The 23,233-nt window shown below is 37.5% G+C and overlaps 1 protein-coding gene and 1 pseudogene across 3 annotated transcripts in view; one reads left to right on the top strand and one right to left on the bottom strand.

The window, feature by feature from the left end:
* Positions 1-17,597, bottom strand: part of LOC114205394 (protein FRA10AC1) — a 41,848-nt gene extending 24,251 nt beyond the window's left edge. The window contains exons 1-8 of one of the 3 annotated variants that reach the window (XM_028098848.1): positions 17,430-17,597; positions 17,250-17,319; positions 15,259-15,335; positions 13,851-13,946; positions 13,683-13,728; positions 7,589-7,665; positions 6,059-6,142; positions 5,387-5,471 (exon numbers count right to left, since the gene is read on the bottom strand). In XM_028098848.1, coding sequence (XP_027954649.1) covers positions 5,387-5,471; positions 6,059-6,142; positions 7,589-7,665; positions 13,683-13,728; positions 13,851-13,946; positions 15,259-15,335 — 465 coding nt within the window. In that variant the 5' untranslated portion in view covers positions 17,250-17,319; positions 17,430-17,597. Of the gene's footprint in view, positions 1-5,386; positions 5,472-6,058; positions 6,143-7,588; positions 7,666-13,682; positions 13,729-13,850; positions 13,947-15,258; positions 15,336-16,834; positions 17,217-17,249; positions 17,320-17,429 lie in introns of those variants that run through there. The other 2 variants (XM_088020216.1, XM_088020217.1) reach the window with 2 other exon arrangements.
* Positions 10,689-11,001, top strand: LOC114205396 (ATP synthase F(0) complex subunit g, mitochondrial pseudogene; annotated as a pseudogene).
* Positions 17,598-23,233: the final 5,636 nt, after the last annotated feature.

Raw genomic sequence — 23,233 nt, 5'->3', positions numbered from 1 at the left:
TATTAAGAAGACAATCCCATTTACAATTGCACCAAAAATAATATGATATCTAAGAATAAACCTAACCAAAGAGGTGAAAGACCAGTACTCTGAAAACTAAAACACTGATGAAATAAAGTGAGGAAACACAAAGAAATGGAAAGACATTCCATGCTCATGGACTGGAAGAACAAATATTGTTAAAATGTCTATACTACCCAAAGAAATCTACACATTTCATGCAATCCCTATCAAAATACCAACAGCATTTATCACAGAACTAGAACGAACAATCCTAAAATTTGTGTGGAACCGCAAAAGACCCTGAATAGCCAAAGCAATCTTGAAGAAGAAAAGCTGGAGGCATCACAATTCCAGACTTCCAAGTTACATTACAAACAGCACAGTACTGGCACAAAAACAGACACACAGATCAACGGAACAGAATAGAAAACCCAGAAATGAACCCACAATTATATGGTCAATTAATCTTTCAAAAAGCAGATAAGAATATCTAATGGGAAAAAGACAGTCTTTTCAACAAATGGTGTTGGGAAAACTGGCCAGCAACAAGCCAAAGAATGAAACTGGGCCACTTTCCTATACCATACACAGAAATACATTCAAAATGGATTAAAGACCTGAAACCATAAAAATCCTAGAAAAGAGCATAGGCAATAATTTCTCCGACATTGACCACAGCAACTTTTTTCTAGATAGGTCCGTTGAGGCAAGGGAAACAAAAGCAAAAATAAACTATTGGGACTAAATCAAAATAAAAAGCTTTTGCACAGTGAAGGAAACAATCAACAAAACTAAAAGGCAATCTATAGAATGAGAGAAGATACCTGAAAATGACATGTCTGATAAAGGGTTAGTATCCCCCAAAATATATAAAGAACTTAAACAACTCAACACCCAAAAAACAATCCAATTAAAACATGGGCAGAAGGCACAAACAAACATTTCTCTAAAGAAGACATACAGATGGGCAACAGACACATGAAAAGATGCTCATCATCATTTATCATGAAGGAAATGCAAATCAAAACTACAGGGAGATATCATATCCCACCTGTCAGAATGGCTAAAAACAACGCAGGTTTTAGTGAGGATGTGGAGAAAGGGGAACCCTCATGCACCATTGGTGGGAATGCAAACTGGTATGGCCACTCTGGAAAACAGTATAGAGGTTCCTCAAAAAGTTAAAAATAGAACTACTCTACAATCTAGCAATGGCACTATTTGGGTATTTACCAAAAGAAACAAAAACACTAATTCAAAGGGATACATGCACCCCTTGGTTTACAGCAGCATTATTTACAATAGTCAAGATATGAGAGCAATCCAAGTATCCATCAACTGATGAATGGATAAAGATGTAATACACACACACACACACACACACACACACACACACACACTGGAGTATTATTTAGCCATAAAAAATGAAGTCTTGCCATTTGCAACAACATGGATGGAGCTAGAGTATAATGCTAAGTGAAATAAGTCAGTCAAAGAAAGACAAATACTGTATGATTTCACTCACATGTGGAATTTAAGAAACAAATGAGCAAAGGGAAACAAAGAGAAAGACAAACTAAAAAACAGACTCTTATGTATAGAGAACTGATGGTTACCAGCAGGGAGGTGGAGGTGGGGTATGGTTAAATAGGTGATTCTGATTAAGAGTGTACTTGTAATGAGCACCGGGTGACTAAAATAAAAAGTTAAAAAAAAAGAAGAAGCAAACCTAATTTTCATTGTGATAGCTTTTTTCTCCTTATAGGATTCCAGGTATTTAAAAATACATTTGAACAATTACCAACTTTTCTGTTAAGGAATAATCTTCTTTACTTTTATTTATTTTTTTATTGAAGATTTTTATTTATTTATTTGAGAGACTGAGACAGAGAGAGCGACAGAGAGAACAAGCCAGGAGGAGAGGAAGAAGCAGGCTCCCTGCTGAGCAGGAAGCCCAATGCTGGGCTCGATCCCAGAACCCTGGGATCATGATGTGAGCCGAAGGCAGACGCTTAACCGACCGAGCCACCCAGGCGCCCCTCTTCTTTACTTTTAAACTACCTAATAAAAGATACAAGTACTAGGGCACAATACCTAAATTAATAAAAAATATGTATCTTGTTTTATGACACTGACAGAAAAAAAAAGAGGTTATGGTCCAGTAAAGAGGCAATATACTATAGTGCAAAAGAGCTGGATTGTCTGGGTTTACATCTTAGCTCCACCACTTAACAGCTTTATAATACTGGACAAGGTATTTAATGTTCTTATGCCTCAGTTTCCTCATATGTAATGTAAAGATAATATAATACCTACTTCTTTGGACTAAGAGGTTCAAATGGGATAATACACATAATAGAATAGTACCTGAGAATAGAATAGTACTTAGAATAGTACCTGGTACATAGTATCCCAGGGGTTAGCAAACTACGGCCTGCTGCCTATTTTATAAAGTTTTATTGGAACACAACCACAATCATTCATTCATGTATGGCTCTTTCCCCACTGGCAAAGTGATGAACATGAAAGAGAAAGGGGACCCTCTGGAGTCCTAATGTGGAAAGTTGTTAAACTTCCCTCCAGATTCCTAAACGTAACTTTGTTTTTTGGCTAAAAATAATTTTTCTCCACTGCCTTTTTAAGATCTTTCATACCCATATGCTAATTTTCTGTAGGTTTAGTAAATGATTTCGTTTTCTATTCAGTTTATTATAATACTTAAAAGCTCAGCTCTAGAATCATGCAGAACCAATGTAAGTTCTACCATTCATTAACTACCTCTGTGGCCTTGGAAAGTCTCTTAACTTCTCAGTCTACTTCCTTTTTATGTATAAAAACCCCAATCTTAAAGGTTATTGTATTAAAAGAGATAATTCAGATGAAATGTTCAATGCCTAGTTAACGGTCTATTTTTATTTTATCGCCTACTATATGAATTAGGCAATTTTGTAGTTTAAATGCAACTGGGGGCTCAAATATTTGAAAATATTCTGATTAAAATCCAATAAAAATAAACCCCCCTCCAGTCTAGGAAAAAAAATAAAACATCCAAAATAACTCTGTTTATAACAATAAAATATTAAAAAAAATAATAACTCTGTTTAGTTCTATTTTTAAGCCTATACTTGTATGTAAGGATTGCTTGCCATCCAACATATATGTTGGGATGTCCACTGAAGCACAGACAAATGTGTACAGCAATAGTTTCCCAACTTTTTCTTCCATTCATTAATCTATTCAACAAATAAGTATTAAGCAACTACTTACGGGGCTTGGCACTCTGCTAAAGATATAAGATGATTGTGAAAATAGTGTCTATTGTTAAGAAGGTTATAATCTTATAGGGGATAAGAAATATAACAAACAAATATGGTATGTCCTACTAGTTAAAGGTTGTATAGAGGTTTTGCCTCAGTGAGTTTTTATATTCTTTCCTGACATACATTTTCCTGCTGATAGGCTGGATTAAATACTGGAGTTACTCAGGATTTGGTGCTAAGCCTCCTTCTCTTACTTTACCTTCTAGCACAGAGATCACACATTCAAGCAATAAGACAAACAGATCCTAACTTCCTGAAAACACAAAATTCCATCACCATCTACTTGGACTTCTATGTAGAAGAAAAATAAACTTCTAGCTCATTTAAGTCAGTATTATTTAGGAGTGCATCAGTCCTTGCAGCTGATTCTAATCCTAACTGATCCAACAATTCAACCAAATTCTCAATGATGAAAGGGAAGAAGTAATAAGGAAGGGGATAGGTGTGTGGGACAAAGGCTGGAATTCACTAAAAATGCCCCAAGTAATAAGCAGTGAGCAAGGAGCTGATTAGTAAAAAGTGAATAAAACACTCTTTGTATAAATAAAACTATGAGAAAACGCATCCTAGCAAGGAAATCAAAGGCACCATTCTTAACTCAAACATGGTATGCCAAAAAACAGTCATCTTTTCCTTTAGAAACGATACCCTTCATACGTATGGGGTAAAGGGTATATGGGAAATCTCTGTACCCTCCCCTCAATTTTGCTGTGAACTTAAAACTACCCCTAAAAAACAGTTAAAAAAAAAAAAACATCTGCCTCATTCCACATTTCCTATTTCTGATTTCTTACTTGAATTTACCCTCATATGTAATTATTCATCATGTCTAATAAGAAAATATAATTTGTTTCAAGAGTATCCTCTTTAAAGTATGTTTTCCAGTAATATATTATGTTTTTTGAATGGAGAATACAAATATTTAATTGTTTTATGTACACTTTCTCCCCTCAACTAGATTATAGTTTTGGGTTTTTTTTGAACGGCAGTCATGTTTTAATTCACAGCACCCTGCCCAGTCCTTAATACTGAAAAGCAACCAACAAATGAGCCAGCAGTGAAAAAGCTGCTTTATTATGTGCTCCTAGAAAGATTGTATTTCATACTCAACTTGCAGTGTAGTAACTTCAAGTAACTCCTCGTGGTGCCTTTTGGATTTGATGTGATCAATAACTAGTACAGAGAGGAGAGCTAGCTCCTAAGAAACCGAGGAAGCCTTTGGGATACATGATGTGCATGGGTTTGTAAATAGGATTGTAAAACTGGACACTCTTATCTATAAGAATATTGTGAAGCAACCCACATATTAAAGGCACTATGGAAAAAAATATTAAACCAATCATGGTTCTGAGATTTAACTAATTAAATGAAAAAGAAATTCTTATAATAAATAAATCTAAGACAACTTTTTAAATAGATTGTCTGTCTTAATACAAATATACACTATCCAAAACATACAGATTTATGCAACATTCCCTCTCCCATTTCAAACTGAGATCATCTGTTCCAGGTCACCTTCTCTAGCTGCAAATGTGAAATTTGAGATAGAAATAAAAATCACTTTAGTATCAACTAAAGTAAGATGTAAAGCAGGAACGGAAATCTGCCATTACTAAATAGCACTAATAAGAGTTAATTCTACTAGAAAAGACATTGGTATAAAAGAAGATGTGCATCTGCCTCTTTACAGATGGTAATTTATTTGAAAAAAAAGCCTATCATTTTCAAACATCATCTATGAAACAAGACATCATTCTGCAGTGTCAAATCATTCATTATAATCAGTAGAGGCTCTAGGCCAGAGTCAGGAGGAAACAGGATCCAGTAGCCACTTGTGTTTAATTTTAGACTATTCATGCCTCAGTTCACAAAGCACCCCTGACTAAGGGGCCCTTTGTAAATTTCATAGCTGCAGAGGTTAAATGGTCCAAATGATATTTCATAGATGCAGGATAACCTAGCTCATTTAGTACCTTTAAAAGAATAATGTGGGGTGTCACAGTATAACAAAAAGTAATACTGTACTTAAATAAGAACCTTCTATAAATATTTGAAAGGCATACCTTATTTTCTTTGTATCTACTGAGATCTGCTATGCAGTATTCCTTGAATAATTTATCATAGTATTTCTTTGCAAGTTTCTTCTCCCTAGATCCATAAAAAAACATAAATTTTTTACATTTAGAAATTCAACCACAGTTTGCTACTTGGAAGCAATGTCAAATAAATAACATATATGATATAAATATTAATGTTTTAAAAGAGGTCTATTACTTAAATGTGCATAGAATACCTGAATATTAACTACTAATAGTGGCTCTCTCAGGGAGGGAAACTGGAAGACTGACAGAGGAGAGGAGTCTTACTCCTCGCTTTTCACCTTTTGCAATGTTTGCATTCTTAAAACCACTTTCAGGTATTACTTTTCCCCAAAATATTTTAAAAGTTTTTTAAAAAGCCTATTACAGGACAACAAACAATACAGTAAAAATGTAATACATTTTCTTTCCAAGACAAAGTCAAGCAATGAGAAGTCAGTTAAAATTGCTAAAAATTACCAAAAGAACCAAACCAGACACAAATACTCTGAGGCATGTTTTTATGTCCTCCATTCAGAGCTCCTCCATGCCGGGGCTGAATGCCCTGGACAGCTGACAGGGTAAGAAAACACGGAGAGAGCAGGAGAGACAGGACTAAAGCAATTTATGCATTACATCTCAGATGGCAAAAATTACCAATTCATGTCCATTTCATCCTCCTCATTCCATAGGAATCTATGATTTTCTCGTATAACATCCATGTCTGTCTTGTCATTTTCCCTGGAAAATAAAACTATTTCAATTACATATAAACACAAAATTAGTCAAATTTAGGAGGTTAGTTCTGTGAGATTTTTTTAATACTTGAGAAAAAATACATCAAGATTAAGATAGTTTTATGTGTGAATATATACATATGTACATATACTTATAAAAACAATTTCCATATTGGGGCACCTGGGTGGCTCAGTTGGTTAAGCATTTGCCTTCTGCTCAGGTCATGATCCCAGGGTCCTGGGATCCAGCCTGCTTCTCCCTCTCCTCTCCACTCCTGCTCTCTCTCGCTCTCTTTCTATCCCTCAAATAAATAAATCTTTAAAAAAAAAAATTTCCATATTTTCAAAAGACACTTATAAAGAGTGCTGCTACAGAAGCAAGTTAAGTGGATAAGGCATCCATCCACCTTTCATATTGGCTTCAATCATACAGATGGTGCTAAATCACCAAAGCCAGGATGAGAAACCTGAATAAACACTAAGTGGATAAGGAAAAATAATGAAAGTAAGTTTTAGAATCTAAAAAGTGACAGTAACCCCATCCCACTGAGATCACATTTAAAAAACTGTATGAAGGGGCGCCTGGGTGGCTCAGTCATTAAGCATCTGCCTTTGGCTCAGGTCATGATCCCAGGGTCCTGGGACCCAGCCCCATATGGGGTTCCCTGCTCGGCAGGAAGCCTGCTTCTCCCTCTCCCACTCCCCTGTTTGTGTTCCCTCTCTCATGGTGTCTCTCTGTCAAATAAGAAAATAAAATCTTTAAAAAAAAAAACCTGTATGAAGAGTTTTCCATACCTCATTTTACTACGGCTTCCTAGAAAGACTAAGTAAGGGCAGAAGAGAATGGGGGGAAGGGATGATATTTTAAGATGCTAACAGTTTGGGGGTAGAACAAGGAATTGTTGGAGAATACAGGCTAAATTGAGAAGGGAGATAAATTTGGGGTAGATGAGATCATATAAAGTTTTTTAAGGCTCTACCAAACTCAGAAAATTATTAAGTCAGAGAAAAAAACCCACACATAACCAAGAGGCTCTGACAGAAGAGCCTCAAATATTAGGAAGGAGTTGGCTTTTTTCCTGTTTGCCCTACCTTTTAAAAAGCAATCCCAAACACTAAGGTCTAAAAAGTTAATTATTTCAAAGATCCTTGCCCAAAACTTAAAAAAAAAAAAAATTTACTGCATAATCAGGCACATGAATATTCCTCACATAACCTCACCAAACACAGATCTGGCTCAGCAGGCTACCTGAGGCCTGTTGCCAGAGAAATGGGGTTCATGATGAAGTACTTAGCAAGAAGTTATAGATAGCCTCTTCACTCCAGGATATTATAAGGAAATTGGAATGGAAAGCAGGAGAGAATGACAGAATCAGAAGACACAGTAGCTGTGGGTCTTTAAACACATCCATAATTTCCTCCCATTCTATGTAAATTTCATGACACTTACCCCAATCGCCTAAAGTCTTCTTTTTTGCCACCATAGTATAAAATATAGTCATTTACAAATTTTGTGTGCCTTTGATACTGAAATGCAAAAAATTAAGGATTTGATTTGCTCAGGAGTTGTTCTGTGTCTATGATATGAGTAAGTAAACAGTATAAGTCTACTTAGTTTTTTAAATATGCAAAACCTACTATACATGCTTACAAAGTTAAAAAAATATCTAAAAGGGGGCGCTTCGGTCGCTCAATTGGTTGAACATCCGACTTTTTTTTATAATTTTTTATTGTTATGTTAATCACCATACATTACATCATTAGTTTTTGATGTAGTGTTCCATGATTCATTGTTCGTGCATAACACCCAGTGCTCCACACAGAATGTGCCCTCTTTAATACTATTCACCAGGCTAACGCATCCCCCCCCACCCCCTCCCCTCTAGAACCCTCAGTTTGTTTTTCAGAGTCCATCGTCTCTCATGGTTCGTCTCCCCCTCTGACTTACTCCCCTTCATTCTTCCTCTCCTGCTATCTTCTTCTTTTTTCCCTTAACATATTGCATTATTTGTTTCAGAAGTACAGATCTGTGATTCAACAGTCTTGCACAATTCACAGCGCTCACCATAGCACATACCCTCCCCAATGTCTATCACCCAGCCACCCCATCCCTCCCACACCCCACCACTCCAGCAACCCTCAGTTTGTTTCCTGAGATTAAGAATTCCTCATATCAGTGAGGTCATGATACATGTCTTTCTCTGATTGACTTATTTCACTCAGCATAACACCCTCCAGTTCCATCCATGTCGTTGCAAATGGGAAGATCTCATTCCTTTTGATGGCTGCATAATATTCCATTGTGTATATATACCACTTCTTCTTTATCCATTCATCTGTCGATAGACATCTTGGCTCTTTCCACAGTTTGGCTATTGTGGACATCGCTGCTATGAACATTGGGGTGCACCTACCCCTTCGGATCCCTACATTTGTGTCTTTGGGGTAAATACCCAGTAGTACAATTGCTGGATTGTATGGTAGCTCTATTTACAACTGTTTGAGGAACCTCCATACTGTTTTCCAGAGTGGTTGCACCAGCTTGCATTCCCCCCAACAGTGTAGGAGGGTTCCCCTTTCTCCGCAACCCCGCCAACATCTGTCGCTTCCTGACTTGTTAATTTTAGTCATTCTGACTGGTGTGAGGTGGTATCTCACTGAGGTTTTGATTTGGATTTCCCTGATGCCGAGCGATGTTGAGCACTTTTTCACGTGTCTGCTGGCCATTTGGATGTCTTCTTTGGAAAAATGTCTATTCATGTCTTCTGCCCATTTCTTGATTGGATTATTTGTTCTTTGGGTGTTGAGTTTGATAAGTTCTTTATAGATTTTGGATACTAGCCCTTTATCTGATATGTCATTCGCAAATATTTTCTCCCATTCTGTCGGTTGTCTTTTGGTTTTGTTTACTGTTTCTTTTGCTGTGCAAAAGCTTTTTATCTTCATGAAATCCCAATAGTTCATTTTTGCCCTGGCTTCCCTTGCCTTTGGCGATGTTTCTAGGAAGAAGTTGCTGCGGCTGAGGTTGAAGAGGTTGCTACCTGTGTTCTCCTTTAGGATTTTGATGGATTCCTGTCTCACATTTAGGTCTTTCAACCATTTGGAGTCTATTTTTGTGTGTGGTGTAAGGAAATGGTCCAGTTTCATTCTTCTGCATGTGGCTGTCCAATTTTCCCAACACCATTTGTTGAAGAGACTGTCTTTTTGCCATTGGACATTCTTTCCTGCTTTGTCAAAGATAAGTTGACCATAGAGTTGAGGGTCCATTTCTGGGCTCTCTATTCTGTTCCATTGATCTATGTGTCTGTTTTTGTGCCAGTACCATACTGTCTTGATGAGGACAGCTTTGTAATAGAGCTGGAAGTCCGGAATTGTGATGCCGCCAGCTTTGCTTTTCTTTTTCAATATTCCTCTGGCTATTTGGGGTCTTTTCTGGTTCCATACAAATTTTAGGATTATTTGTTCCATTTCTTTGAAAAAAGTGGATGGTATTTTGATGGGGATTGCATTGAATGTGTAGATTGCTCTAGGTAGCATTGACAACTTCACAATGTTTGTCCTTCCAATCCATGAGCATGGAACGTTTTTCCATTTCTTTGTGTCTTCTTCAATTTCTTTCATGAGTATTTTATAGTTTTCTGAGTACAGATCCTTTGCCTCTTTGGTTAAATTTATTCCTAGGTATCTTATGGTTTTGGGTGCAATTGTAAATGGGATTGACTCCTTGATTTGTCTCTCTTCTGTCTTGTTGTTGGTGTATAGGAACGCCACTGATTTCTGTGCATTGATTTTATAACCTGCTACTTTACTGAATTCCTGTATGAGTTCGAGCAGTTTTGGGGTGGAGTCTTTTGGGTTTTCCACATAAAGTATCATATCATCCACGAAGAGTGAGAGTTTGACTTCCTCTTTGCCGATTTGGATGCCTTTGATTTCTTTTTGTTGTCTGATTGCTGTGGCTAGGATTTCTAATACTAGAACATCCATCTGACTCTTGATTTCAGCTCAGGTCACCATCTTAGGGTCCTGGGATCGAGCTCCACGTGGGGCTCCACGCCCAGTGGTGAGTCTGCTTGTCTCCCTCTCTCTCTGCCCCTCCCCACCACTCACGTGCTCTTTCTCTGAAATAAATCTTTTAAAAAAATACATCTAAAAGGGTAAATATTAATTGTTAGAGGAGTCAATACTATAGAGCAGAGAGGCTTTCACTTTCTACTGAATACTGTTTGTGTTGTTTTGAACATTTTTCAAGCATATACTACTCTTGTGATAAAATATAGCTCTACCTGGGGAAAAAGAGACCTTCCTATTCTATTGCTGAAATACACACAGCCTCACACCAATATTCATTTTATTAATAATATGAAAAATAAATTATAGTTTCTAAGACTAAAGATAAGGAGTATAATTTAACTTTTATTACTATAACATATAATTTAGTTATTCCAGTAATGATAAAGCCTCTAAAATATAAGATACAACTTTTATAATATTCAATCCTAACGTTAGGCTTTCAAAAACCTGTAAATATGACCTTCCAGCTTGGAACCATGGCCCAATTTGTCCGTAACCTTGCGGAAGAAGGCCCCAACGCTGGTGAACACTGCTGTGACTTACTCAAAGCCTCAACTGGCCACATTTTGGCACTATGCCAAGGTTGAGCTGGTTCCTCCAACCCCTGCTGAGATCCCTACAGCTATTCAGAGCTTGAAAAAAATAGTCAAGAGTGCTCAAAATGGTAGCTTCAAACAGCTCACAGTTAAGGAAGCTCTGCTGAATGGTTTGGTGGCCACCGAGGTGTAGATGTGGTTTTATGTCGGCAAGATCATAGGCAAGCGTGGAATCATTGGCTATAATGTTTGAAGACCAATCTTTAAGATCTGTTTATATGTGGCTTATTATTTAAGTGTTCTTGGACCATGTGTGATCAGACTGGTATTTGAATAAAAGAAGATAATGTATCAAAATCAATATTTTCTCTATCAGATGCTCCATGGATCACAGTTTCTCTTGATAATAAGATGGGCTGTCTTCCTTTAATACATTAATAAAGCTCTAAGGGCATGTCTTTTGCTTAGCCTAAAATTGGAAAGGATATATGTGAATATACCAACCTGGCAAATACATTTATGAGGATAACATTCTAATTTGAAGGTTTGAAATACATGATAAATTTATTTGATTTCCAGAATAGTCAGGGGAAAGGTCTTAGGAAAACTAGGACTTGCTACAGTAGGAAAAACAGTAATACCACATGCCAGAGTGATATAGTTAAATCATGTCCGTAATATAAAGAATAAAATTTGGATGGTTTCTCTTTGCTAGAATCAGAGATAGACTTTGATAACACCTGCATTTACAAATGTTTGAGTACTTGGTGGCATTCTAAGAAAGTATCTTTATACCATCTTTAACAACAGGACAGAGCTACTAGAGTCACCGCCTCCTTTTTAAATATAATTTTGATGTGTGTTATATTACTAATCTATTCAGTTTATGATTTTTAGAGCCTATCTTTACAAAAATAAAATACCCTATGGATATTTAAATAGTTATAAATTTAGTATCCTCCATGGTTTGAAATAGTACATTATGTCCTGAAATAAATAGAAATGCTTGCTATCAAAAAAAAAAACCTGTAAATATAATTAGATGTTCTTTTTTTATACTTTCTTTTAATATATCAGAATTTAGTCATGTTTATTTTTAATGCAATATAACAAGATATATGAGCATTTTACTTTTTGTTTTAAAAAGCTCAACAGTATTCTCTCCAGAGCTGAACATGCAAATAACAGAACTGACCTCATCCATAATACTGTCTGACTACACCCTATTGTATCAAAGGTAAATAATGACTTAATTCATCACAGTATGTTCTAACAGATTACTGAATCAGAATATGATACTTCTAAGACTGGCAACAAAGCAGCTAAACTTTCAGAAAAGAAAAAAGAGAAAAGCCAGATATCCAGAGATTTGGGTTCTTTCTAGTTCTTGGTCTATCTCTAACTGGTCATATGACCATGGCAAGTCACTTCAATCTTTTAGGTTAACAAACTTTTTCTGTCAATGGTCAATATGCAGACAATATGGTACCAGTCACAACAGCTCAGCTCTGTCATTTCAGCATGAAAGTAGGCACAGTTAACACCTCAATGAGTAAGCACAGATATGTGCCAATTAAGCTTTGTTTACAAAAGCATGTGCTGAGTGGGACCTTGCTTCCAGGAAGATGGAGTAGACAAAGATGTACCTCTCCCTATTCTTCCCACTAAGAACAACTAAAAACCTTGGAACTTCTATCTAAAACAAATATAAGAAGATTCTGAAAGGTGAGGAGAAGAAGGCATAACAGCTACGGAGCTCAAGACCCATGGAATGACACGGTGGTAAGCTCCTCAGGTTTTCTTTTTGACTCATAAACTCAGACTTGAAAATGAAGCTGGCAAGCTGAAAATGCCAACAAGAACAGTCCCAACAAAGCCTGCTCTCTCTAACTGAATAACCAAGATAGAGGGCAGCCTAACAAGACAGGTAACTTTTAGACAGTACCCACTCTACTCCAGCCAAAAATTCTAGAAATAATTATGGCCCCACCTCCACCCATGCCAGAAAAGGGAACCTACACTTTCACCCTCACCAGGCTGTAACTAGATACCCCAACACCCCCAAATAAGTGGTGTCATAGGAGGCACAATAGATGTTGAAATGCCAAAGGAACAAGGCAGATGAGATGCATGGGAAAGTTCAGCTATTGGGTTAGAAGATAAGAGGAATAAATTGGTGGTAAGAGAATTTCTATAACTTAAAGAAAAGGATTAGGAAATAACAAAGTGAAACAGATGTCAATAGGTAGGGGATGTATCTACTTGCCATTGTCTCCTTCTCTTAATCCTGACTGTAGTAATAAATACCCAGAAACACTTCAGGTCTTGCTTGGCTTCTCTTCCATTCTCCAATATTCCCAACAGTAATATGGATGGCCAGTAGTAGCAGTTAGTGTAACGAGCCACAGTCTTACCAAAAAGTTGAGATGAGACGTAGCCATAATAGGGAAGTATGATATAGCCTGACGACAACCCCAAGCCATGCCTGAGAGATGAAGCCACAACAGGCCTGAGGACAGCCCAAAGACACATCTACTGCTAGATACAGGTTTTACAAAGACCTTAAACAGCCCAGAACCAGGTAGTAAGAGAGTAAGAGTTAAAATGAGACTAAAGATAAGAGCAGTATTAAAATGAGAAATGTTGAGAGCTTGGCAAAAACAGGTTGGAAAAACATCTGCAAGTTCATGGACTTTGTAAATCTACTTATAGACCATTAGTAATATGTTTTATTATTTCTGTCTCTGAGTCTTTCTTATGTGTTAATAAAAGAATTGTATTTAAAAGTATAAATGACAAGACTGCACATCAATAAACAGTTACCTTTAAAAATATAATATGGGTCTACCTGACTTCACATGATTTTATGAAATAAAAAAGTAAATTTTAAAATATTCTATTAGTTAGAAAAATCTAGAAATATAAAAAGGATACAGCATCCATGGCTATGAGGTGAAACCTTCTATTTCTTGCTTCTTCCCTGTAAAGACAAATTTTAAGCAAATTCAAATGTCTTTATTCTAATTAATAGAATTAAATTCCCAAGTCCCTGAGTTTATAAAAACATCTTAAACCAAAAAAAAAATTTACAGAGGTACATACCTATCCAGCAATTCTGCTGCAACTTGTTTATGGGCCACTTTTCCATGTTTTTCTTTCTGAAATGGCTTTTTGAGCAATATATCATCTTCAATTGTCCTGGTTTGGGAAGAAGAAAAATTACTAAAGAGTTCATTTTTCTCAAAGGATGTTTCTTATTTCTTCATATTTTTGTAACTGGAACATGTTTTTTTAAAAATTCAAGTCTTAAAAAAGACTCACTGATCTTTAATGAGACATTTTATGTCTCCTTAAATAGTTTAATTAATATCTTAACTTTATTTAATACTTATAAAATGGAGAAAATGAAACTAACAAATGAATGCGTTCTAGTGTCAGACCACTCAGGTTCTGAGATCCAAACTTGGGCTCTGTCATTCACTATCTTAACCTTAAGTGAGATTAACTTACCTAATCTCTCCGTTCCACACTTTTCCTGTTTGTAAAGCTATTGAAGGTTTTGGTAATCAATAATATAAAAAATAAGGGCTGACTATAAGTGATACAGACTATAGATGATCAGCCCTAGTTAGGAAGATAGATATAACCCTAGAGTAGAAACTATTCATCTAGATTTGCTCAAATTCTATTCTTATAAAGTAGTATTTTTGAATGAAAATTCTTGAAAATGTGAAGAACCAAACAATACAATTTATTATAATTATTTCTATTCTTTTGGTTATCCATGAAGACTAAGTACACAACAAAAATGTTCAGTCCCATTTAGTATGCCTAATATATTGCTCTCTGTGTGAAATAATAAAGCAATTTTTATAAGTTTGGTTAATATGAATCAGTCAACCACTCCTAAGTTAACAGATAAAATCAGTTTCTAAGCACTAAAAGCTGAAAACAATGCCCCCTCACACAGCAACATCACCAAGATGAGACCTTCTTATAAGGCCCAGGCTTTATTTGCTGACAGTTCTTGTCGCTTCCAATTCAATAAAAACTTCCATGAGCTCCTTCCTTTGAGCACTTAGTCTGCTCATTCACAAAACCATAAAACTGCACTGTATCACAATCTTACCCTCCATGTTAACCTCATTTTGAAGCCACGTACTTGTAAAAGGACCACCAACCAAGCCCCTTCTCTTAGCTATGATGTTCGCAAGTCCTTAACAGCTGAATGAAAAATAGATGCATCAGAGAAATCCAAGAGTTTTAATTGATTTCTTTTTCCCCCCGCTTCCCTTTCCATAAATCCCTTCACAGCAAAAACATTATTTTTCACGTAACTGTTCTCAAATTCTCGAGTCAATTCATTCTAGTTTAATAAACGAAAATTCATTCAATAGAGCATCATTGTCTTCATATGCAAACACAATCCGAAAACTTTCAATATTATTTATTTATACCTCATCGCAATCTAGAAAGGATCTGAAACACAAATCAATAAAAAATTACTTACCTTTTTTTCCTTTTGTTAGATTCTCCACCATGTTCATCATCACTAAAATCAGAGTCATAGCCTCCATGACCATGCATCTGTAAAAGAATATAAAGTTGGTTACTTAGAACTTAAGTTGCTCATAGTTCAGGAAACAGAATAGTTCAAAAATAAATTATCTTTAAAAGCCATAATAATTGTAAAGGATCATGGTGGGTATATCACTGTTCATGGCTATCCAGCCACCTAAAACTTTCATTCACTTTGAAATAACAGCCTTACCCTTCAGAAAATGAATCAACACTTTCCACCTTAATTACTAGGGGGATACCCTTTGACCTTCTCACTAAAAACAAGATCTAGAAGCTGCCGTGTGACTGCACACAAGGTTCAGTGATGCTTCACTTTTGACTCAGATTACTAGCAGTTGCTGTGTATTTATCATCAACTTTGTTCCAGACGTTATGGTAGGTCCTTAACAAACACCGCTTCTAATTCTGCAAGTTAGGAACTATTATTTCCATTTTACAGATGAAGAAATCAAGGACAAACAAAGTTAAGTAAATCAATTATAGAGCAAATAGGCAGCTAAACTAACTACTTGATTCTTAAGCTCATGATTTCAACTACTCCAAATTGCCTCTGGAATATGCTAACATTATTATATTCCATTAGACTTACTGTATTTCTGAACAGTACACTATCAGTTCAATAAAACTTTCCTATCTTTAACATATGTTGAGATTTCCTTTTTCTTTCTTTCTTTTTTTAAGATTTTATTTATTTATTTGAGAGAGAGAGAGACAGCAAAAGAGGGAACATAAGCAGGGGGAGTGGGAGAGGGAGAAGCAGGCTTCCCGCTGAGCAGAGAACCTGATGTGGGGCTTAATCCCAGGACCCTGGGATCATGATCTGAGCCAAAGGCAGACACTTAAAACGACTGAGCCACCCAGGTGCCCTGAGATTTCCTTTTTCTTTTAAACCTTCTTTCTTCAAGGTAAACAATCTTGCCCTTTGACCTAGTTAACTTTATCTTGTTCCAATTCATTTTTTTAACTGAAATTCTTAGAAATACTGAAAGATCTCAGTTGTCACTCAGTTGTGTTGGAAGCCTCTGGTTACAGCATTATACTGAATTTGGGACACACATTAATGGGGAATCAGTGGATGATCTGACTTTTGAGGTCATACTCAATTCATATGGCTACAAGGAACTAGTCCTGGTCAAATGACATATCAAAATTTTTAAACTAGATTTACTATTACAAGTGCAGCAGGAAAAAGAAGAAATAACTCCCTAAACTTTGTTGCATTGGACCTAAGACAAGGTACATTTCTAGTTCTGGCTACCCTGAATAAATAAAGTCTGTGATCTTTTTCAAACTTAAGTGTGTGGGTGTACACCTCTCTTCCCTGTCCCACAGAATTCTAGACAGGAAGGTCCCAGCCTAGGTTGGAGGTAAAGGTTAGAAGGCCACAGTTCCAACTCTATCCTCCCTTACGTCTGTCATCACCTGCAGATCTCACACCCTTTATCATGTCAACTCCTTGCTCCAGCTGTCTTATGACATCTGTTCAAACCATACCAGCTTCTCACCCTTTTATGTCTTCATTTTCTTTACATTCTGATGGGGGTCAACCACTGTGTGGAGCTTAGAGATATATTCTGGCATCAGCCTACCAGAGTGCCAGTCCTGGCTCTGAAATTTTCATGTCTGTCGTTGTGCACTTTCCTTAACTTCTCTGAGCCTGTTTCCCCTTCTATAAAATGAGGCTGTAAGAGTACCAGTCTCATAGGACTGGATGTTAAATGAGTTACAGCATATAAAGAGTTTTAGAATGGAATCCAGTATGGTAAAATCCTGTAAATGTTGACTATTATTAACGTCATCTTGTTCCCACAAACCGCGACACCACCTCCTATCCTTGCTCCCCCTCGCCCTTTCTCTGGCGTCTTCATCCATTCCATACCCATCTCCAATCAGTGGTGGAACTAAAAAGCTCTCACTCACTTCGAGCTACGAATCAACAGACAAGGGCCGACAGAAATTCGAGAAGAGAGACGCCGGGTGTCTCTAGAACCTACCAAACAACAACAACAACAAAAAGGTAATCAACTAGTAGCATATGAAGAACAAATTTGGAAGTCGTTCTCCCCAACCCCAAATACACTCAAGGCCCTTATGACACACCCCTTTCCTCCTCCCTGCTCTGCCAAGTACGCCCGCAGAGTCCTTTCCCTTTTTCCCGTTGGCTGCAGCGACGACCCACGGCCTGAGCAAGCCGCTGCAGGGCCCGTCCCGTTCCCGCCGGCAGCTCAGCCTCGTCACGGCGACAACTGCCGCCGCCCGCTCCCCGCCTCTTCCTACGGGTCCCGACTGGGCCTCGCTTCCGGTCCGGCGCAGCCGCGTGTCACATTTAAATGACACCGTCCTCAGGCGCAGCGACCTTGTGCTACAGCCAGAACAGCCCCGGAAAACAAAGGCAGCGGAAAACAGGGCCGGGAGGGGAGGCAGAGGCTTCCTGCTTTCTCAAGTCGCAGCCCTCAGTTTTTTCCTTCCGCTCGGAGCCCGTCATCTAATGTCGTGTGGCACTGCTCACACTACGCCCACGCCCATCGTTTGAAAATGTTTTGTTTTAGAAAAAGCCCTGCCTAAATATCACCTGCCGTCCTCTTTCTAGTAACCTTAGTAACGCCTCCTCGGAGCATCCTCGTTGAGCGTCTGTCTGTGATCTGCCTCTCCTCCCCCCTCCATAAAACAGTTCTCATAATTAGAACAAAAATAACTTTCCATCGTTTCACCACCCACACAATAGATGCCATTCCAAATGCAGTGCTGGTGGCAGAGGAGCTCATGGAATATGGGAGGAAAGGAAGAACAGGGAATAGGGGAGATTTAACAGGGTCGCAGCTTCCCTGCAGACAACAACCTGGCACATGTGAAAAGGAATCCAAAAGATTTCCTTTTTAAAAAAAGAAGAAAAAGGAAAAAAAAACGTAGGCAGGAAATTTTAAATTATTTGAGCTCCACCAGGTTCTCCCTGTGTTTTACCTCTTCTATGTTATGATGCCCCAAACTGCTTTGCGGACTAGTTACTGGGTTCAGGTGTTGTCTGCCTTCATCTGATGCTATCCATCCTTGCTGCCTCCTTAGTACCCAGCACAGTTCCTTGGAAATCAAAAGCGCTAATTAAGTATTTGGTGAATTGAACTGGCACGCCAATGACTTTTACAGTAGGCCCATTTTAGAGAAAACCTTGGCACTTAACATGCATATCATTTTACATCTTTTGCACTAAACAGAAGATAACGATATTCAAGACCCCCTTCTATCCCTGACAGTAAATTATAGATAAATCCTGTTTTACTCAATGCAGTGAATGTGATCTTAAAAATATGTAAGTTAAAGTAATGTAAATTCGATCATTTCAAAATACAATCAGATTATACTTTTTTTTGAGGGGGAGGGGCGGAGGAGGAAGGAAAGAGTCTTAGGGAGTTTCCATACAGGGCACAGAGCCATATGCAGGGTTTGATCTCAGGACCCTGAGATCATGACCTGAGTTGAAATCGAAACCAATGCTAGACTGACCGAGCCTCCCAGGCGCCCCAGATTATACTTCAATAAAAACATTAACTCAAAAGATGTAAAGTAATAATACACCACAGTTTAATATTATACTATACTGAATTACTTTGTCAAGCAGTTCCTTTTTTAGTAAATATCTAAAATCAATATTTAGTTCTTTTATTATTACTAAAACCAAGCATATCTGTACATTGTATTCAATTTACTTTCTACCAGTATTTGACATTTAATAGCATTTTTCTACCATTCTTGGTATGTTTTTGTCCACTGCTTCATTTTACTCTTAAAACAAATCCTGTTATCAGCCCCAATTGCACATGAGAAATTAAAGCACAGAACTTAAAGCCACAGACCTGGTAAAGGTCTAGAACTAGGAGTGCTTGTCTCTCTATGAGACTCCATTTTCTCTCTGTCTCTGTGTCTCTGTCAATTTCTCCCTCTCTTTTTAACCCATTGATTGTGTGGAAAGTAGTTCCTGGTTCTAACGTTTTAAGAATTTCAGATCTGTTGCTGCCAGACCATGCAGCCAAAGATCTGCATTTTTTCCCTTTGAGGCAGCAGTTATTGAAAGAGAAAAAATATTTTAAAAAAGAAAAGAAAAAGAAAGAGGAAAAAATAGGAAATATATGTTAGGGATAGATCACATGATCTGAACTAAAAACAATTTGTACAGGATAGAAAACCTACCTAAACAGAAAACCTCAAGTTAGCAATCAGAGCTCAACAACTATAAAAACACAAGTATTTATTAAGTCCTTGCTCTGGGCAGAGCACCCTTCTGTTCATCAGGGTTACAAATATGTAAAAGGTTGACAAGTAATAAAGAAAAAATGAATAGTATAATAACAGCAATATATTCTATGGGGGCGCCTGGCTGGCTCAGTCAGTAGAGCGTGTGACTCTTGATTTTGGGATTGTGAGTTTGAGCCCCACATTGGGTATAGAGATTACTTTAAAAATAAAATCTTTAAAAAAAGGAACAATATATTCTAGCATATGCCAAGTACCTAGTAAATAGCATAAACCTATGGTTCCTAATTTATAAAATGTGTTATTTCAATGAATATGAAAATTTAAATGTATACCACTGCCACATGCCATATAACTCAAATAAAGCAACAAAATACTATGATAGGTGGAGGTGAGGGAAGTTGGTCTCACTCCTCTGCATTACCTTTTACTGTCAACATACATACTCTTATTGCCCACTCAAAAAGCTGCTCTGGGAGACAGTATAGTAAAGAACCACATTTTAAAGTCGGCCAGACTTTCTTCCACTTACTAGCTGGGAGATCTTGAGCAAATTATTTAATTCTCTGAGTCTTAATTTCTTCATCTACAAAATGGAGATTACACTAGTAGCTATTTTACAGAGGGTTAATGAGGTTTAAAATGAAATGATGCAGAAAAATTCTTAGCATGATGCCTAGTTCATAATGAGTATGTAATGAATGCTACTTGAGGAAAGAAGCAGATTACAGGCATTCTTTCTTGAGAATAAGTTTAACAATTAACTGCTTCTTGAATATAGCCCAGAAACAGATCCACACATATATAATCCCATAATTAAAGGCATAGTTTTAAGTGTGGACTTTTCAATAAGTAGTTCTGGGTCAATTGAATAATATGGCAAAAAAAAATACTGATTCCTACTTTACCCTTTACATAAAAGTCAGTTTCAAAGAAAACAGGAAAACATCTTCATGATATTTCATGATATCTTCCTTAGGGCATAAAAAATTTTCCTAGACAGGATACACAAAGGGCTAACCATAAAGGAAAAAAAATAAAGACTTCTGTTTATTTTGAAGACTATTAAACAATGAAAAGTTAATTCACAAAGTGGGAAAAAATATTGCAGTATGCATATTTAACAAATTATTGGATTATACAAAAAACTTTAAAAACCATTAAGTAAAAGGTGGAAACCTAGTAGAAAATTTAGTCAAAGTCTCAAACAAACAACTCACAAAAAAAGATATCCAAGTGGCCAATGCACAGAAAACAGTGCTCATCTTTACTAGTTATCAGAGAAATGGGAATGAAGAACACAATGTATACCATTACACACCCTCCAGAATGGCTAAATGGAAAGAATGGATCTAGTACTGATGAATATATCCTGTGTTGCATATATTCCATTCCTCAGTGTATTTTTCAACAGAAAAGTGTGCATATGTTCATTGAAAGACCTGAACTAGGAAACACTATTTACAAATAATAGCACTATTTATAAGTAAAAAACTGGAAGCAACCCAAATGCCCATCAGTTAAGTAAATTGTAGCTTATTCACACAATGGAAGACCATACACCAATAAAAGCAAATAAACCACAACTATATGCAACAACATAGATGAATCTCATAAATATAATACTGAGCAAAAGAAACATTGTATATGCAAAAGAATACATGTAATACAATTCCATCTATATAAAGAACAAAAGCAAAAGTAATCTCTTATGAGTCAGGATAATGGTTTCCCTGGTGGGTGAAGAGGAGGTGACTGGAAGGGAACACAAGGCAGTGGTGGGGAGGGCTTCTGGGGGAGATGGCAATATTCTGTTTCTTGATCCTTGCATTCATTACATTAGTGGTTCATTATGGTTTGTGTACTTTGTTTTTTTAAGGCTTTATTTATTTTAGAGAAAGAGAGCACGGGGGGAGGGGCAGAAGGAGAGGGAGACAGAGAATCTCAAGCAGACTCCCCATGGAGCCTGATGCAGGACTCGATCTCACGATCCTGAGATCATGACCTGAGCCGAAATCAAAAATTGGACACTTAACCGACTGAGCCACCCAGGTGCCCCTGGTTTGTGTACTTTTATGTATGAATGTTATACTTCAATAAAAAGTTTACATTTAAAAAAATTGACCTATTCCTAGAGGTTTTTAAAAACTTTGGCTCTAAAGGGCAAATGCAAGTGTTGGTGATTAAAGCAGTGTCAGGCATGACAGAATAGTTTGGGGAATAGAGAGGTGGGATTTCCTGGGAAATCATGCCATATAAATCTTACATAGTCAAAGACAAATTTCCTAAGCACTGAGATGGGGGCAGCCAGGGGTTTGGGGGCAGGGAGCTCTGTAAGTGCTTAGTCAGCACCCAGAGGACAGAAAGCACCCAGGCCTTGGCAAGGTCAGCCTGTGCTTCCTGAACATTTACAACTCAGGATCTGGCAGAAGGTAGCTCTACAACCTCCATGATAGAGTTCAGTCCGTGAATACAGACACAGTCCAATAGGTATCTTGTGCAAGCTGGTCAAAGGTCAGGCACTTGCTTGTGTAAATGCCCAAAGGAAACTACCAAAGCATGAACACTGTGGTTGGATGGATGTTAGGAAGTTAAGTGGAGAGACAGCAATATACCAATTACCAAATGAATTGATTGTCATCTTTAGGCCTGTTCCCAGGAGGCAAGAACAGAGACAGGATGTCTATAAAGCCCCTCTCTGAGGCAGTCATGGGTAGGGAGCCTTGTGATTAAGAGATAGGGAGATACCAGATCAGACGAGATGAGAAACAGACACCAGGAACACTAAATGTCACCGGAAAACTGATGCACTTATTTTTTGTCATATAATATCTGTGTGTCTAAAGATTTCATGCCTCACTCAGGCACATGCAAAGTAGAGAGATTCACTAGACTAATGAAGGTTGATGGGTGTCATATCTCTGGATCCTGCCTCAAGGGCTGGCTAGGCCTGGGCCTATCATCATGGAAAATACATAATTTCCCCATCAAGGCCAAGGCTCTCTGTGGGACACAGACACAGGTCATTAGAGTACAGTATTGTGGGAAGTGATAGGAAGAGACCCAAAAGGCTGTGGAAGCACCAGGGAGGGGCCTCTAGTCCTGAGAATGGAAAGACTGAAAATACTTAGGAGACAGAGGACTTAATGTTTATGTTCCAAATGCTTAAACCACAGATTTAACTCTATGCTACAAACTGCACTGACTTTGCAACCAAAGGAAAGGGCAGTATGTCTTCCCAGGCCTCCCATGTTCACCAGTGACCACCAACAGCCTCTTTCTTTATAAAGCATAAGCAAGAACCAAGTAGGAGTTGACCAAATCCCATGATTTCACAGTGTATGAACACAAGTTGACCATGTAGAGAGCATGCTGGTGTAGCCGAGTGAAATGTCCAGTGAAATAGGTCTGCTGCATGGTTAAGGACACATCTCAGTATTATTATGTGGTCAGGCAATTATATGTAAATAGTAAGCAGTTTTCCTAAATGATGCCTTAATTACATAATCTCTTGAAAGTAAAACCTCTTTGACTAGTTGTTCTGGTACTGAAAGTGATCATTGGTGGAAGGAAATAGAAATACTTCAACACACACAATAACCTAAATGACTGAGCAGGCTTAGAGGAGCAGCAGTAAACAGGAGATGGAGAGCTCA

The sequence above is a fragment of the Eumetopias jubatus genome, unplaced genomic scaffold, assembly GCF_037043125.1.
Source record: "Eumetopias jubatus isolate StellerSeaLion01/CBP00866 unplaced genomic scaffold, mEumJub1_p1.0 scaffold_17, whole genome shotgun sequence".
Taxonomy (NCBI): domain Eukaryota; kingdom Metazoa; phylum Chordata; class Mammalia; order Carnivora; family Otariidae; genus Eumetopias; species Eumetopias jubatus.
Note: the sequence above shows the minus strand (reverse complement) of the source record. Positions and strands in the feature narration are given on the sequence as shown.